Raw genomic sequence first — 19,520 nt, forward strand, 5'->3', positions numbered from 1 at the left:
GAAAATCCTTGATTTTTACTGCATATTTGTAGTAGTGGTATTCAAGACTTCCCAGTGCTATTAATGCACAGATCAGTAAACTTTTTTGATCTACTTCTTCTAAGTTACTATAAAGTACTTTAGTATGTCAACAGTTAATCCCCAACTCTATCATACATTATCAGGTTGCTGTTAATTAAATCCAGAGAGATAACTGTGGTTCATCAGACAGGTATTTTTGGTTTCCATTTTTATATTACACAAGAAGATGGAGGTAAAAATCCATTTCTCCTAGTTCATGTCATTTTTTTCTCCTGGATTCTGCAATTGGAGCCCTACATCTTTTTTATATAATCTTTGTGCTTAGAATGGTGTGATCTCTTAGACTGGAACTTCTAGTTATTTACTTTCTGTCCCTGCCCAGGCTGAACAATTTGCTTGCTATATGTACAGCAGTTTAAAAAAAACACAAACCTGTTCTACATTAATATATCTTCACAGCCAGCATATCATTATCGGTCTAACCCAATGCATATTTACACTGAAGTAAGTCCCCTGCATTCAACACAGGCATTGGTATGTAGCCTAAAATTGTGTTTCAACACAACAGAAACTGAAGAAATATACCCAAAAAAGTCTGGTGAAGGATGCTGTTTGTAGTAACAGTATACTGAAAACTAGTATGGACCAAATTCATTTAATCAAAATGCACAAAGTTTTAAAAAAAGAATTAACCAAGAGACCTGAATAATATTAAGATACATTTCAAACACTATATCTTTGGTTAATCAGAAATTCATTCAAAAACAACTGTTCTTCTTTCCCCTGCTTAAGGTACACTGTACAGTTCAGCAGATAAACCTCATCCAGAATCTGAAATGTTGTAGCTGGAATTCCTTATAAAAGCAAGATATTAACACAATCATATGCCTATATATGCTCTATTGCTGAGCTATGGCTGTAATACATTCACTAACAGAAGAATCTGTTTAACAAGTCAAAATAAGTATAATGTTTTATTTATTTCCCAATAATATTTCCTCCCCAATCCAGGTCTTTCCCAACAAGAACCTTAACCATCATCCTAAATAAATATATAATGATACTGAACTGTTTCTTAACTAAATTATGAACAGCCAGTGTGGAATTAAGGAACAAATGTATTGCTCATCAAAGACTTAGTAATGGCTCTTATATAGAACATTAGCCAAGTGTTCATAGTTTTTTTTTTAAATTATAGGTCCAATTCTTTTATATATAATATATATACTACAGTGAAGGTATTTATAAAATGCTTAATAAATTATGATTGCCACCATGTGTGCATGTATTAGCATAGCAATGATATCTAATAATGCCTAGGTTACTCACATATTTGGAGAACAGGATTAGAAATAATTACATATTGTTTCCCTTACAATATGAAGAATTTCAGCCTTTAACTTAAAAGGCTGTTCTGTAAATATATTATAAACCATACAAATTATTTTTCAAAAATCCAGAGATACAAAGCTTACATTTCAAAAAATGAAACCCAATCCCATTTAGAATTATAGCTTGAGATTTCTGACAGATTCAAACCATGTTAAGGCTCAAATGCTTTGTAACTTGGGACTAAGGTGAGCAAATATGCCTAGAAATCTACAGGAAATGCAGACAGCAAGGAAAAATTCCGACTGTTCAATTTTATTCCATCAAATTCCAAATTCTCCCTTCTGTTTCTCAGTGGTTGGGTTCATGCAACATGCTTAACTTAGCTACCAAATTAACCCTTTTGCTGGAATTCATAACACACTACATTATTAACTAAACAGCTGGGTTTGTACAATAAACTAAAAATAACTGAGGTTAATGCTAACCAAAGCAGGCAATGGCAAACCACTTCCAAAATTTTGCCAAGAAAACTGCAGGGACTTGTACAAGTAGTCGCCAGGAGTCAAAATTGACTTGAAGGCACCCAAAAGCAAACAAACAAAAGAACACCCTAACCAACGAATTGTGTAAACGCAACTATCAGATCTTTAACCGACCTGATTGACTGTGTTGTGTCAACTGAGTCAACAAGCTGGAATCAGGTGCTGATACTGTTAAGGTACAGCCTTCACTCCTGCAATGATTCAGGAGAGCAATTCTCAAAATCAGCATAAGTTATAACTTCATCATAATGTCCAAGAGATCATCCTTTTCATTATCAAGAAACTTAATTACCTAGATTCTGGTCCCCTTCTTGCCAATCTGTTCATGCTCATAGTTTTATCACTGTGATGAACTGTAATTGCTGTTTTTGCTGCATTTTAAAACCACATTTTCCAATTACAACTAAACATAAAATTGTCATTTAATTATGACAAGAATACAAAATCAGAAAGATGTTAAACTAAATTGGTATGCTCTGGCATTAATTTTCACAGAGACTCTAAATGTTCCTTGTTGCAAATGTTCCTGTTTAACTGCTTTACAGTCCAGGAAGACTGGTTGAAAAATATCTTTCTAAAGTTGAAGATGACTTTTAATCTTCATCCAACATGGAGAAAGCACTGGCCCGAAGAACCTCCATGCAATTGACCAGGATCAGAGCCCCAGTTATTTCTCGCCATTGTTTGGTCACAGGATTTTTCATTTTGTCCAAGGCTAAGTGCAGGTCTTGCAACATATCCCTGTAGCTGTCTCCATAGTGAGCACCCCAGGTATAGAGGAAATCATAAGCTGGTTTCCACATCATCTGAAATTTAATAATATCATATGTTTAGATGCAAAACAATTCAGTAATAAGTGGACGAAACTGTGCATACAAACAATTGAAGACAGATATTGAAATGTTTGTGTTGGCTCCCTTTTATATACACATTGGGATTTTTGTGCAGAAGATCATAAAACACAATCAACTACCCATTTGTCTTGCCTTTATGATAAATTCCAGTCAGTTATATACCCAAGCCTTTTCCAACTCATGGATCATGGACATTTAAGCATCTTAATTCAAAATATGGTCACCGATCAATGCATACTAAAATTCTCCCACACAACTCAATTAGAGAAGTTCTCCAAAGTGAGATACTACTTTCCAGGAATGAGTTATAAGCTTAATTCATTGGAACAGGGATAGATAATGAGATCTGTTCTCAGTGATGGACCCTCAGCCCTAGAATCAATACCCCAGGGTTGCATATGTAGCAACAATTTCATCTTGATACCTGGCAAAACCATTGTTATTCTCCCAGGCCTTTTAATGTGCTACTATTAACTCAGTCATACTAGAGTGGAGCCTTTAAATTAATTGTATCTCTCCAGTTCTCTTGTTTCTTAGAAATCATTTTAGTTTTTTTATTTATTTAAAATTTTATGTGAGACTTTCAAAATATTTGCAAATCACCCTGGGAAGACACTTCTTTGGAACATGATATACCATTTTTGCATAGGTTCTTGTAATTGAAATCTCTTCATTTAAAAAAAGGCCTTGACATCAACTGTTAGACTAATATCAGTATAGCACTAGATAGAACATTATTCTGATTTATGCAAAGCTACATCTTATGAGAAGCAAGAGGAACTACCAAGGAAAACTGTGACTACTTTTCTGAACAAGCGCAGCCCAAAATCCAGGAGCTATCATGATAATGGAACAGAGTCATTTCAAAAGAAATTAGACTCTTATCCCTCATCAACTCATCCAACTTTTAGGAATCTCTGGTTTAGCTGTTTTCTTCCCATCTACAAAGTACAAATGAAAACCAAGCTTCTTGCAGAAAGACAGGGAGAACAAGGAAACACAAAGATGGGGAAGAGGAGAAGCAGGCAATGCAAAATTGTATGACTATTTTTCTTAATTCTCAATGTAAAAACATGAACCCATTCTCTAATGAAGACATATAGTTATAGGAGTACTTCAACATATATAAACTTCCAAGGCTACATCTAGGAAAGAAATGAGGATCAAAATCAAGACGAGATTGGAGAAGGCTTCTTAAAAAGGTGTTCCATCTGAATTTTTCATTTTTAAAAAATCTTATTATTTTGAAATATATATAAAAATCGTAATTGGAGAGAGATAAATAGCAAAGAAATAATGATCACAATTATGTTAAGGATAAGTCAAAGCCACCAGCTGCTGAAAAATATAACTGAATCTTTAGTTATTGGATTTTTTGGATCAAAAAATCATTTAGGCTTTATTTGCAAAAGGAAAGAAAAAAAGCCAATTTCCTAGATGTCATTTCTGCATATTCAGCCAGGGTTTGGGAGCTGTGCAAATCAAGCTGTACAGTGTTTTGCTTTTTTGCCGCTATGTTTCTTTTCATACATTTTATGTTTAGGACTTGTGCCATGGAGATACACTTCAGTGTTGTACTGAAGCACAATTAGAAGCTGTGGAAGAACAAACATAAGCAATAGAAACTTCAGTGCATATTGAATAAGCATGTGCTACTCTTAACACTTCTGAGTATTCTGAAGACATTTTCATTACACATAATAATGTTTACCGGCACCTTATTATTATTGAATTATATGCAAAGAGAAAAGTTCACAAATGAAATGTGTGACATCAAGAAGCAGTCAAAGGTAGGTATTTGCAGAGTTAAGTACCTATAAACTTATTGGGCTGGTAATTAGGTAAATACTTTTCTCCTTTTCACTTCCAAAAGAATCAAAATATTCAACGGCTCAAATATAAAATAGGGGGAGGACAGACAAACAAAAGAGCAGATTTGCATGCATGAAAAAATTATCCAAGTAACAAGTGAGATGCTGGTTTATGTACTGCTTTTGATTAGTCTTGCTTGCTAGTTTAGTAACTATTAATTTGTATTCCTCAGATCTGTCATAAATCTTTCCCAAGTATCATGAGCTTCTTTAAAATCCCTGCTCAGATTTCTCTCTCTTTGGAAGTGAGAGGGATGGTATCAGGCTTCAGGCTTTAATGCCATTCATCTTCCTGAGCTTGTGAAAAGGCACCAGGAAGGGCATCAGAGTTGGGTGCAGTTAACTGATGACCACCGTGGCCATGACTGTCTCAAACGTGGATCTGGGTGTGCCAATAAAAAAGCTTATTGCAAAATTGGATTAATAATAATCTACTTCTCAAAGCTCTGGCAAAAATGAGTAAGATAAACCAATGTTAATAGGGATTCTAACCTTCATCAAACAAAACCAATCCATAAATAAGAACTTGGGGGTGGAGGGTGGATTGACTATATCCAAAAATACTACACATCAAATTCTCAGGGTGTGAATATTTGAATGCTAACTGATAAAAAGGCAGCTGTTGTTATAAATGTTACATTTAATGGTTTATAATGAAAATGTAATACCACTACAGCAGCTGATCTAATGCTGATGCTCTGTGAAAAATGATTTCTAATAAAATGATCATTTTTTTAAAAAAAAGGTAATTTACTTCCTTTGGGACAAACTATATTCTATACAGAAAGCAACCTTTCATGAAAGTGTGACCTTTCCTTTAGAATTTTAAATGTGTCTTATTTACAAGTCACAAGCTGTCAAGATTTACTTTCTGAATGTCTAAAGGGAATTTTAAAAGTTGAGTTAAAGAGCAAATACATAGGGTTTTTTTCCTGTAAAAATATGGCTTTAATTTAAAAATTGCAAATTTGTACAGTTAACCTTCAGTAAATTCCATGCATTTACTTCTAAGCATAAAATCACACTGCTCAATATTTATTATACTTATATATTATATACTATATTTATAGTGTACTATACTATATACACTATATATAGTATTTACTATATATTGCAACATAATAATAAAATAGAGGTTAGAAAAAAGGATTGCTGGAATCCATATGTTCTGAACTGTTCCTGAACTCTAAAAAACTTGAAGAGCTAGGGTAGTTAAATTTTAAAATTTATGCTAGACAAGTTTCTTTTGATCATATATTGCATTTTAATTTATGTCATACATAAGTTACCCTTAGGTATTTTTACCTTCCAATAACATTCACTAATATTTATATTTAGTCAAGTTGCAAGGCCAAGAATCACAATTTTTTGAGAAAGGAAATGAACTATGGTTTAATTTTTGTTTTTACATATTATATTGGCCAAATATAGCACAGGCAAACTGAAGAACATTTTTTTAATAGCAGACTAATTGAAGAGGTTTTACTCTGGGCTACCTGGATACTCTACTGGAAAATTCTAAAATATAGGCAAGTACATAGCTTAAAATATACTCACATTAAGCTAAATATGTGAGACAATATACTTCGACACAGGCAGGCCTTCAAATACCATGGCCCTACCCCAAAAAGGGCTTCAAACATCAAAGTGGCATTTTGATTTGGACCCAGAAATACAGTGACAACCAGTACAGATGATGCAGCACACTCATACTGGGAGCTAAGAGAGATGGCACAGCACAGACAGAATACCACCAGCATCCCTAGTTCTAGTGACTAAATCCAGCAAGTACATTCTGCATTCTTTGCAATTTCAAACCAAAAACAGCACCACACAGGCTAAATCAAACCACAATGTGGCAGTGTGTGCACTCAGTTGTGCACTGGGTATTGGGCAAAATACCTGGAACTTGGTGCAGCACAGGTAACCATGATTAGCTATCTGTAATCTTTCTGGTCACTTTATGGCTGCTTTATGATTTTATGGCCTTTCAATGTATTATGCTTTATACTGACTTTTAAAATCGTCATTACTGTAGATAAACTCCATTATGACAAAGAGGCAAAATAAGAATACTCAATACATAATATTAACATATACTAAGGGCACTTCTAGCTATTTGGGAGAATAATGGTTTTATTGGCAACAAAGCTATGAAACAATTATCAGTGAAAGGTGGATTGCATCTATACATAGCAATAATGGCCAGCCTCGTGCATTCTTAAAATTAAACCATAATGCTCCTTTCCATATTGACCCAAATATTAATGACAAGGATAATTATGAAGAGAAACTGACAGCTTAAGATTCAGTCCAGTATAAATACACATGGGATTCCAGCCTTAATCTGAATCCAAGCAAACCAGGAATTGAAAATATCATTCTTATTTATGCACATCATAATTTAAAATATAGCTGTCACTGATGCTTTAATCTCCCTCACAGAGCAAAGGATTGGACTTGATATTAAAATATCAAGTCCAATCCTTCAACTTGATTATACAAAAAGACTTACCACAGTAAAAGTCTGAATGCCAAAGATCATGTTAAATTTATACTGAGACTGAAGAATTCTAAAAATGTATATACTGTAGATATACAAAAAGATTATAAAGAGAAGAAACCACACACTGGACTGTAAGAATGAGATAAATGAGAAGAGACAGAGATTTCATGTGGAGAAAGAAAAGAGAAGAAAAAGAAAAATTAAAAGCTGGTTTATGAAAACTAAAGAAGCTCCTATTGTCAAAATTTAACTAATATCACTTAAATCATCCATTTCATCAGCCACACAGGACTTGGATGGGTTCGGGCAATTCCTTCAATCAGGATCTGGGCAACATTATTCCAGTGATATATTGTCTCTAAAGTCAAAATTCTACACTATTTTTTGGGTTTTAATATGGAAGGAAAGCAATTTGAAATGAAGGCAACTGCTCACAGCGTGTACACAACGTACTCTCTAACCTCTATTAAATATGCTTGACAGTTTTTATATCTTTTCAACCCTTGTTTTTGTTTAACCACAGGGCCTGTTAACAGTGAGATAAGAGAACCTACTATACTGTAGGTACTGTAATAGCGGGATCAAAGAATGTGAAGGTATCCCGGAAAGTGACACCCTCCCTCTAGCTTCTCTTACAGTCTGTCAGTTTCCAATTTAAAGAAGCATTGTATCTTTTGTAGCAAATGAATACAAGAGAAATATTGTGAATCTTACCTCTGGAGCAACTTCTCCACTTTTGCCATGATGGGGAGTTTCGTAAGCATCAATTTGCTGTTTTGTAAGTCGCGCTAATTTTTCTGCCAGCTCTCTCCAGCCCTTCCCAAGTTTTACAGCTGCAGTAAAAATAACCGTATCCTGAGTCATTCGGGCTACTAATCCTTGGCAATCTAGCTTTAAAAGGGCCTGCAAGTACAAATGTGATTGTTACGTTTGCAAACAATTTTTAACACCAAATAATTATAGTACAATTACAATGTAACATTTGGAAGCATAACTGCAAGGAACAATATACTATATAGCAGTGTTTCTCAACCCTGACAACTTTAAGATGTGTGGACTTCCACTCCCAGAATTCCCCAGCCAGCCATGGCTGGCTGGGGAATTCTGGGAGTGGAAGTCCACACATCTTAAAGTTGTCAGGGTTGAGAAACACTGCTGTATAGAGTAGTCATTTTCCCCATATTATCTGTGAATCTATTTTTTTATATACAGTATATAGAAAAGCTGTCCAGAGATTAAAAACAATTAACTGGCGAGATTTCAGGCAGTGGAAACATAAGGGTTTCCTCCTTATTATGTCTGAATATTTTTATTCAGACAGAATCTAACCATGATTCTAGGCTTTTGCTTAGCTCCAAAGATGCTAGAGAAGAACAGCACAACATTCAAATCATTCCCCCAGCTGTGTGCTTACCTGGCATTTTCAGATATATGTCTCTCTTCAGGAAGGGGTTGTGGTCATGAGTCTATGACTTAAAAATTACATGCCTGTGATGGCTGACCTAATTTTTAGGTTTTCCCCATCTTCTGTTTTCATACTGCTTAACTTCCTGCTTTAATGCCTCTTACTGAGTAAGGTAAGTGAAAGCTTGGGGATGAAAACAATTTGAAGGTACCCAAGAAATGTCTTCTATCACAGCAGAAATATAACATTCCTAAATAAGGAAATTATTTAAATGGGCAGGATTGGGAAGGTGTCATAAATATACAGCAAATGTGAATATTATTTCCAAAATATTTCTGCATAATGGCAATGCACTTGCTGGACATATTGGAAAGCCCCAAATCAAGTGTGTTTCAATATTATTACCCCACAAAACAGAATGGCACAATTAGTCAGAGTTAGTTACATAGGTCTAATTCACACATTATGGTACACTAGGGTGTCCTAGAATACATTTATTTGTTAGATTTATATTTCATAGAGATGTCCAAGGCAACCTGTGTTACCGTGTTCTATTTTTTTTCTCTGCAACTACAACCCTACAAGCAGATTGAGCAGAGAAGTAGTATCTGCTCCAAAGTAATAAAATGAGCTTTGGTGGCTAGAGGCAGACTTTAATCTGAGTCTCCTTTCCCAGTGCAACACCTTGACTACTATACCACATTGGCTCAATTATCTTGCTTGGTTCCTATTGACATTGGGATGGGTTAAATAGATTGGGGAAGCTCTTTTCATAGTTTATTGTGTTGTTTGCACCTAAATTCCCTGACTTGTTCTCCAAACAAGCAAAGTTGGAAACTATGCTTTATACTCCATGTCTGATTCTATCTTGTTTGACAGATAGAAGCCAGGGATCTTGGTTTGTATGACATAACTATGTTCTGTTTATCCATTCCTGTTGGTTGAGGGAACAAGCAGGAGGAATTGAGCCTGGCCAACTATGATATGCAAACATTCCCAGTCATGTTTATTAATTATATACTCATATTTTTAAAATACTGCCATTTTAAAAAACAAATATGATTAACTTTGAAACTTGTTAGTCCATCTGTCTAATTAAGATGTCGAGATGACACATTCTCGAGGAATAAAAATTATAAAAGAGATAGAACCTTTTTGCTATTAGCCATTGCTTTAAATTATAACTGCAGAGAAATAATGAGAATTCCTTATGTATCCCTTGACAATGAGAAAAGCCATACTTGTTATTTTTAAGCTATATGGCTTTTGTCACTGGGGACAATTTGCTAACAAGCACTGTGACACAGAAACAGGAAAATGATTTTTGTATTTATATTGTAAAACTTGGCACTCTTCATTTCTTTTTCCTCTCTTCCTGGTTTTTTTCTTCTTTCTTTCTTATAATTACAACATGTTTATTTAGCATATTATGGAACCCGCATTTTCTAAAGATGTATCACGTAAATTCATTCTAATATCTGCATTAATATAAATATATTAAAGTCTGGGAATGGCACAAGACATGCAGATACTTGCCTGATTATAGTTAAGATGGATTTAGATAAAGGGGAAAATATAGGAAAGTTTGCAAGGTTTCTGAATGAAAATATCTGCTGAATCTTTATTACTGCCTAGGACTTCTGTGGTGATGATGATGATGACTAGCATTAATATTTTAATCCTACCTTTCCTCCACAGAATTCAATGCAAAACTACCATACAACATATGTTAAGTTCAGATGAGACATTTTAAACAGACACGATCCTCCCATTATGCTCCAAGACATTTTTGACTATCAGCTTCCATAAAGTTCAACTAGCATAGACAATCTCAGGGGCAAAGGAAGTTTATTTATCAAATTTTGTCACTGCCCATCTCCCCTCGAAAGAGTTGTAGTTATAGTTCAAAACATTTGGATGGCTCCAGATTGCCAATAATCCAACTAGTTCACCACATCATCTTAATTTTGTGAATCAAGGAACAAAATCAAATTGTATTTGACTTTATGTTGGCTCTCAAAGTATGCCCCCAGATGAATTTTTATACAACTGATGCTGTGATACTTTTTATTCATCTAATTTGAAAGCCAGTTTGGTGTGCCAGCCTAGAAACCAGGAGACCGTGAGTCCTAGTCCTGTCTTAGGCATGAAGCTGGTTGGGTGCCTTTCAGCTAGTCACTCACTCTCTCAATCCTAAGAAGGCGGCAGCAATGGCAAACCACTTCCAAAAATGTTGCCAAGAAAGCTTTGAATTCAGGCATTTATATAAAGATATGTGAGAAAAGGCTGGAAGAACTATTTTGACTTTCTTTTACAGAGCAATCAAGGTATTAGGGTTATATGAACAATCTTGATTAGATTCAAATTCGTAATTTGGCAAATTGTTTTTACTTTGAATCAAATTGATTGAATGTGGATTTTCTAATCTATTTACAGAAAGTGTGTTTGTACACATGTAGTCAATCAATCTGCAGTCATTTGTGGGGAGCCTATGTGCTTTGACATAAGAGGCCATCAATGAGGATTAGTTGCTGTACTTACTAAGTTAAGAATTTCAAAAATAAAAACTTCCCATACTGCACTGGTAAAGTCATTGATTGTATGTACAAAGATGATAGCAGCAGAACAAAGGAACTGACTATGAACTAAGGGCATAGAGAAAAAGGTAACATGAAGCTTCTTTCACTTTCTGGCTCATTCCTCGTGATCAATGATGGAGGAAAATCCTTGGTTAGCTCATTCAGGGCCCAAAAGATGTACAATACAGGTATTGGCAGTGCTTGAATTTAGATAACAATTCTCATTTGCCCACTCAAAAAGGAAAGGGTTAAATTTGTTCTGGCACCCCTCCTCTTTAAACAAGTGCAAACACAGGCTTCAGGCTGATCTAGAAAAAAAAGAAGACATACTGAAATTTCAGCTTGGGAATAGGAGCTAGTAGAGTCTTCCCCTGTCCATCTTCCATTCAGAGAAATGTAACTGCCTAAGGACCAGATTCTGGAGTAAATGAAATGAACAGTAGAACATTTCATGAGAATAGCAGAACAACCACGAGAACACTCTGGTCCTCCAGAAGCTGTGTTATTACAGCTTTAATGATCCACAGCCATTAATTATCCTTTCTGGGACTAATAGGTGCTAAAGTCTGAAAACCTCTGGAGCATCACAGGTCCTCCATCCTAGACAATAAGCAGTAGTCAAAGGAACTGCATGGTTATTTTATATTCTAACTGAAGTCTAACACATGAGGTTGAGAGGAGATGCCCTACACAATGAAATGTAACTGAATAGTTAAATGACTGATATTGGAATCTAACAGGAGAAATCCCCATTATGAGTATCAGATAGAAAAGAGAGAGAGAGAGAGAAGATTGTAGCTACAAGGGAAAGCTCAAAGCAGGGAGAATCCACAAGGTAACTACAGTGTAAAAAAAGTGAATTTCAGTGAATATGCTTTTGCTAGCCAATGAATATGTCTGTAGGTTGAGGCATGGCAACTGGATTTCTTTCTTTTTGGTAGAAACGTTTCAGCAGCTTCTTCAGTCTGGGCAAAGGCTGGTGAGGGGACCCCATATATGTCTTCCAGGCTGGCTACATTGTCCCTACACCTGAATGGCTGTTAATTGCGCCACGGAGGTATGGATTGCCTTTGGGATGTCTTACTCCTAGATCCTTTGTTCATCCCCAAGTGGATTGTTAAAAGCGGCCTTCCTGGTGGTCTTAATCTTCCTGGGGACTGATGAAAGAGCAGCATGAAAAATGGGGGATAAGTTGTATCAGGCCTCCGCCTCTATTGAGGGAAGGATTTTCCACTTTGGCATGAATGGATTCCTTAACCCCTCTCTCAAACCACCGAATAAAGCAAAATCAAATCTCCTTTGATGATGCCAACACCACTATCTTCCAGCTCCAATCTCACTCTATCTCAGTGTTTGGGGAACAAACTTTATGGCCTGCTGGATCTCAAGGGGAACAGTGTTCCACAGAGCAGGGACTACCACTGAAAAAGCAACCTTCCTAGGTCCCACTAGATGGCAACATTTAAGAGAAAGGACCTTAAACGTGCCTACCCTAACTGATTTGGTGGAATGGGCAGATAGCTTCAGGGAGAGGTGGCCACAGATAACCTGGCCCCATGCTATGTAGGACGTTAAAGGTAATAACCAGCACCTTGAATTGCACCTGAAAAAAAACTGGGAGCCAATGCAGCTCATGCAACAGAGGTGTAATGTGGGCAGATCTATGGGCACCCAACATTGTGCATGCCACTACATTCTACACCAGCTGTTAACTTCTGGGTGGTCTTCAAGGGCAGCCCATATAGAATGTGTTGCAGTAGTCCAATCAGAAAGTGACCAAGGCACGAGTGACCATGAGCTTTAAAGTACATGGAAGCATCTGCCCACAGCTCCTTATAGTAGCTGCTCCTTTTCCTGGGATTGTGTAATGCAGCTGTTTTAGGGTACTACAAGAAGGTGCTACATTCATGGTCTGAAGCTCCTTTTGGAGACCAAAGTACTGCACAGCCTTACTAAATACCCATTGACATCATCATCTGATTAGCAGGAGGCACAATTTGATTTAATGTTGGAATGGAGATGTGAATGTCTGTGTGTGGGGGGAGGTTTTTTTTTTTAAACAGACAAGAGTTTCAAAATACTGAGCTTTTTCACATTCAGCTTTGTTTAAACAACTTCATTATAATCCAAACAAACCTATAAACACAGATGGAGAAAATGAAGTACTAAGCCAGAAGATTCTTTAAAGTTGCATTGCAGCTGCTGCTCACACCAGGCAAGCTTTCAAATTTAAAACCATCACTGCTATCTGCTCACAGGCTCTAAGCTAAAGTAGGAAGGCCAATATTATAACAAGTCACTTTAAAGAATTATGTCTTATTTTCCTCTCATCATCTGATAGCCCATCCCAGCAGTACTTACAACAGAGAGTTCATACAGGAACCGCCTTGTGCTTCTATGAGTGTGGCAAATTTCTTTGAGTTTCTTCATAACATACGCTACTTTTTCTGACTCTTTTTCAACTTGTAACTCATTGAAATCATACTGGGACAAATCTGAAAATTGAAGAGCATCAGCCAAAGCTTTCCAATCATTTATGTTCTCTGATACTGTGGATAAGATTGTTGAATAGATGTAAGTCAATTTTTTAAAAGGCAGTGCAATTTGTTCAAGGAGGCTGCTGGTCATGATTTTACTATCCTCAACATCAACAGTCTGGTTTTCAGTTATCACTTTGATATTTTTGCAGTGTACAAGGCCAACTTTTCTTCTAAGAACTCCCACATACCATTCCTTTATTTTAGTTTGTCCAATGGCTTTGACCTTATCTTCCCCAAGGATTGCTATTGTATCGCCTTTAAAGTATTCTAGTAAATAGTCAATTTTACTTTGACGTAACACTGTTTTCAGGGCTATACCATAGCGGGTAATATTTAAAATCTTGTTTTGAAAGGTAGGATATTTTATGGTGGGCATTAATAGTAATGGTGCAGATTTTATTTCTTTACGTTTTTCAATTCGGTTTGGCTTGTTAGTCATGCCCATTAATAACTTTGGAGGCGGTTCAGGTGTTGTAATGTAAAACTGACATGCCAGGTTATTTTCTGGGACTTTGATTTGAACACGGAAGACAAAAATATGTATTTTCCTATTGCCGATTATAGAAAATGGAAAATGTAGATGAATCACTCCACCACCTCCTTCCAATTTTCCTTTTTTAATTTCTTTCCTCTGTTCTTCTTCCTTCACTTCAAAATCTGGGTCACAGGAGACAACGGAAATGCTGAGGTCTTGTGGCTTTTCAAGTACAAATGTGTGTTTTCCCCATAGTTGGAAAATAACTGGGGGCAAACTCTTTCCTCCCCTTTTAATGTCACATACTGTCAGTTTCTCAGGAACATAGTTGTGGTCAAACAAAGCAAACACAACAGTGAAAGACGGATGGATATGTTTTGGTCCATAAATCCCAACTGAAAGTTTTCTGTGGATATGTTCCCAAACACTTAGAAGAGAATTAACTGTATTTGTTTGAGCTACAACCACCATATACATCAAGTGACTAAGGTCCGTTAGTTTCACTTGTATAGTATCTTTATAAATGTAACAACTGTGTATTTTTTCAAATGGACCTTCCTTATTGCAACTACACAGACAAACAATTTCAGTCATTACCTGACTAAAAGGATCCTTTTTTACTTCAGCTGCAATTTTCATTTCTAGTAAAATAACTTCAGTACTATTGAGGTTACTCAAGGTAAGTTCAATCAAAGGGGTCAAGGTGGTTGAAAACTCATGATTAAGTGATGATGGAGAGTCAAGGATTGCCTGCAGGCCAACCTCTTGGAATTCTCCAAGTGCCACATGACCTTCAGGGAAATGAACAGCAATATCTGAATCAGGAAGCTGCACTGATCCACCTTCATAATTCACTTTGCAGACTATATGGGTTTCTATAGATTGGGTTTGTGCCCATCCAGGACTCTGATTGATTATACTCAAATCCAGGCAAGATCGGGCCAGTTGTCGTTGATTCAACCAAGCTGTCCTATAGGCCTCGCGGTCACTCTGAAATGCTTCACTTTTTGGAGGTAGGATATAGTTGGATGGTTTTGTACTAGAAAGTTCACATCTTACATCTACAATATCCAAAAGGTCTGAAACACTCCTGGATTTTGCAGATCTTTTTGAAGGTTTGCGACAAAAGAGATAGTCAATATTTAATTCATCATCTGATGAGGCAGCAGAATCCCTACCATTTGAATCTCTAAAAAATAAATCTGGATCTTCTTTCAAGATAGATATCCGTCCATTGCTTTTTTCTTTGTTGCATGATTGAGCTATGTCATCTAAAAAAGGATTGGATGCTGATAGTTCCTTCCAAAATGGATTTGTCTTAAACCCACCAGGGGCATCTTGCTTAAATTCTCCAGTCCAGAGTGATTTCAGATACAATTCATTTTCCTTATCATCTATTTTTTGGGGATGAAAGACAGAGAGAGAGCACAATATCAATTCTCATATCAATTTATTTAAAGATACCAAGTATAAGGTAAAAGAAAATAATTATACATTTATCCACCCATTAACTCATTTTTAACGTGTCCATGCTGGAAAAATTACCATGATTTACTTGAAATTCTATTTACATTTTAAATACAAAAATACAAACTGTAGTATTGCGATTGTTCAGAAGTTACTTTGAAAGAACTTACTATTCTGAAGACATAACTGTGTCCCTTTTCTGGGGAGATGGGCAGTGATAAATTTGATTGATAAATAAATAAATGACTGTGAAATAGCAATTGACCAAGTATAGAATGTAGTATTACATTTTCTTAGGAGTAAGATCCCCCAGAATACAACTGGGTTGAGTCAGAATAAATGTTTAATATTGCACTTTAAGGATACAATTGTTATCTTCTTCAAACTGGAGTATGCTACAAGATTCTTTATCTGGTCAATGAGACAGTCTAAGAATACTGACAGCTATAATCTATCCTGCTGCCTTACAATTTCTTTGATCAGGTTCACTGAGCAAATCTCTAAGGTAGTATAAAAATGCCCTCATAGCCCTTGGATATTCTTCGTTCATGGTGAGGTTGCACTAAAAATGCCAGCCCATAATTTCACTGCCTTTTTGACAGCCATGGGTCTGTCTTAAATCGCTATGTCCTATTAGACACAGGACAGGGCATAACCAGAATTTAGTTTTTGTCTTGGGATTCCTGGGGAAGGTTTACAGTTATCAACTATTCTTATTTTGCTATTCTCCTCTTGCAGGAGTAGGGGTCCTATTAAGATGATTCCTCCCCAAGACAGAGAATCTTATGGATCACTGAATGCTCTGGGGAAATTTCCAGAAAGCAGTTTGTGATCATGTCACTTGTTTTGTTGACCTGTGGAATGGAGAAGCAAAATAAGCCACCGATACTGTCACTACTCAATATTTTATTCTGTACTGCGGAATGCTGACTTCTCCCATCTCAGGAATTTCAGCAGAAGAACCTGGCATGGAAATGCACGTGGTATAAGACTTGCCATGGGCTAACTAGGCATGCAGTGTTCCTTACAATTGTACATACTGAGTGGTTTCATGGAATGATTCCAAATTCTGGAATTATAAAACCAAGGTGAGGAGTGGGGGAACCTGCCACTTTTACCACTCCATTTGTAATGTTATATCTCTACCTTGATTGTCTCAATAGGTGATAGAAGCTGCCTGACCTTATCTGGGTTTGAAAGCTCAGGTCAGTCCTGGTTAGTAACTTGAATAAGAGACTACTACGGAATATCAAGGTTTTAAGCAAGACCAGGAAGTAAAAAAAAAATCCCTGAAGAAGATAGTGGCAATCCCCTTGGGTACTCCTGCCAAGAAAACTAAATGGATGTGTCCATAAAGTCACCAGAAGTTGAGCTGAATTTATAGGAGGCTTTACTATCTTCATCATTTTTTTAATACTAAAAGTCCCCAACCATTACATTTGCTCTTCATAGTGGAATTATTCATTCTGATCATCTTTCCCTGTACGTTTATTCTCTAAATATTCTTGACAAATTTTCTTTGCATTTTAAAAGAAAAAATGAATTATATTTTTCCCTCTTCATCATGGTCAAAAGTTTCACACTGAGGAGGTGGCCATTTTTTTACTCTTCCAGAGTTCCTACCCACACCCAAAAATCTTGCTAAAACATCATCTTCACCACTATTACTACTTATATGTAATATCTCCAGAGTAGGATGTACTGAAAACCAAACCATTTTCCCTGGGAATATAATAGGTACTTTTCCCTAGACCACATTTAATATTTTTTAGAAAAGCAATGGCTGCAATGGTAGAGCAAAATCACGTATAGGAGATCCATTATTTTCCATTTTTCTTTGATAGCAGAGTATTTCTTTTCTTTTTAAAACTCAACATATTACAGGGCTTAATTTTGTTTGTGGGTCAAAAACCACTCTTGAATTTCAGAGCCACAGTGGCCTTTGGGCCTCAGCTAGCCTGCTATAAGCAAATACCCTCTAAAACAAGCATATATCAATAGTAATTACATTTTCTGCCCAAGTAGTTGAGCTGCCAGTTACATACCTATCCAATCATTTCTTGTAGGAGTTCCATCATCCAGGTCAGCCAGAGATCCTTCTGATTTACTCCATGAAAGTTCCTTTAAATGACAGGAAGCATACATTTTCTTCCTAGCAGGTTTAAGATAAATTTGTAAACAAATGGAGGACTACTTCAAACTGCAAAGCATCATTTATAATGTGGCATGGGAATCAGTGTCTAAAGAATTGCTCATGCATGTACCTGCCAGCATTGATCTTCAAACAACCCACCCCAATTATTAAGGCACTCTTTTCTGTGCATAGAACAAAGAAGCCATTAACAGAAGATTAGTATGTCTTTTATATTCTGTAAACATGTAATATTGAAGGAATATATATGGCCTATTCTAACGGGCTACATATTCTTCTAGCTTGAATGTCCAAAATTCTGTTTATGTGAAAAAGCAAACCTATATAGTTGTTGAAAATAAGATAGACAAAATATATAATAAACATAACACTCAAAAAGCAGGTTTTCTTTTTAAAGTAAACAAAACAGGAACAGGGAACCTATCCCTTCAGATGTTTTGGAATACAGTTTCCACTATCCCTTGCTATATTGACTAAGGGATGATGGAAGCTGAAATTCAAAATATCTGGATACTACTTGTTTGCCTATCATGTGTAACTATTATTTAAAAAGAGGAAATTTACACACAGATAGTGAAAATTACAAGACTACAGTGATACACAGCATTGTATCACTGAATTCAATAGTATTTGTTTTGAGTGGGTATGCACAGAATTGCTAAACAGATGACTTAGCTGTTGAGAGCCAGTGTAGTGTTATGGTTAGGATGATGGACAAGAATTGAAAAGACTTGGATTCAAATCTGTCCTCAACCATGGAAGTCAATGGAGAGACTTCTCCTATTTCCAAACCCAAGAGTCCTGGTGTCCAGATGACAATTTGCATATCTACAAATTCCTTGGCGTGCATCAAACTCTCTGCTGCCTAATGCCTCTAGGCCCCATATTGAGCCCAAAAACTTTCATAAAAAATAAAACGGCCAATGACTGCAACTGACTACTTTCTTTGCCTTCTGGTCTATGGGCATTTGGGGATTGGCCACTCCACCATACCAACCATTTTGTAGGTGTCCATAACGTGCTCTCAAAATTCCAAATGTGTCAACCAGTGAAAAAAACATTGGTGACATTTGGGATTCCTGTACACTAAAGAATATTAGTGTATCACATTAATATAGTTAGTATATTGAAAAAAAATCATAAGGTTAAAAAAGTTAATGATGTTACCATTGCTATGTAAATTCTGTGAGCTCATTTTTGTTTCTGCTTTTCAACAACAGCTTCATCAATATAAAACTACCTTCAATTAATTTAGTTGTCATGAACAAAATATAATTTTGTGACTTCAGTATTAACTTACCTCACAACGATATTGGCAATTAGGTCCTGCTCTGACAATTTTTTTCAGATCCAGTGATACTTAACTGATTTTATACCTAGTCTATCATCAAATATCCTTTTGATGTAGCCACAGTATGAAGTATTCAGGTTGTCTCAACTTATTTAATTAAAAAATAACTCCTCCAAGAACAAACTGGCCCTATATTTTATTGCTAAAACACTATTAATCTTAAAAATATTTCTGGCTTCCATTGATATGAGGAGACACAGACACTTGCTCAATATCTTGTGGTTTCACCTCATCTCAACAGGCGGCAGCATCTGCCTGACCTTGTCTGAAGCTAAACAGGCCAGATTTGATGGGTGGGCTAGACTGGGAAGTCCAAAAAAATCCCAGAAGAAGGCAATGGCAAACCACTTGTGTACTTCTTAAGCCCTTTAACTGAAGGCAGGAAGATTCACATGGACTTTCTTTAAATGGTTTTAATGTCAAGA

The 19,520-nt window shown here is 36.1% G+C and overlaps 1 protein-coding gene across 1 annotated transcript; it reads right to left on the bottom strand.

Annotated features, from left to right (window-relative positions):
* Positions 1-660: 660 nt before the first annotated feature.
* MACC1 (MET transcriptional regulator MACC1) lies at positions 661-17,737 on the bottom strand. The gene is made up of 4 exons (XM_063303744.1): positions 17,638-17,737; positions 13,472-15,519; positions 7,841-8,029; positions 661-2,701 (listed from the first exon to the last, which is right to left on the bottom strand). Exons 1-4 carry the CDS (start codon positions 17,735-17,737, stop codon positions 2,489-2,491), a joined length of 2,550 nt encoding a protein of 849 aa, XP_063159814.1. The 3' UTR covers positions 661-2,488.
* Positions 17,738-19,520: the final 1,783 nt, after the last annotated feature.

This window comes from Candoia aspera, chromosome 4 (assembly GCF_035149785.1).
Source record: "Candoia aspera isolate rCanAsp1 chromosome 4, rCanAsp1.hap2, whole genome shotgun sequence".
NCBI lineage: Eukaryota > Metazoa > Chordata > Lepidosauria > Squamata > Boidae > Candoia > Candoia aspera.

Excerpts from the sequence above, each read along its gene's own strand:
- MACC1 (XM_063303744.1), bottom strand. The coding sequence starts at position 17,737 with ATGTATGCTTCCTGTCATTTAAAGGAACTTTCATGGAGTAAATCAGAA. Across the intron at positions 15,520-17,637 it reads TACAAGAAATGATTGGATAG|ATGATAAGGAAAATGAATTG; the intron begins GTATGTAACTGG and ends CCCAAAAAATAG. Across the intron at positions 2,702-7,840 it reads GTGGAGAAGTTGCTCCAGAG|ATGATGTGGAAACCAGCTTA; the intron begins GTAAGATTCACA and ends ATTAAATTTCAG.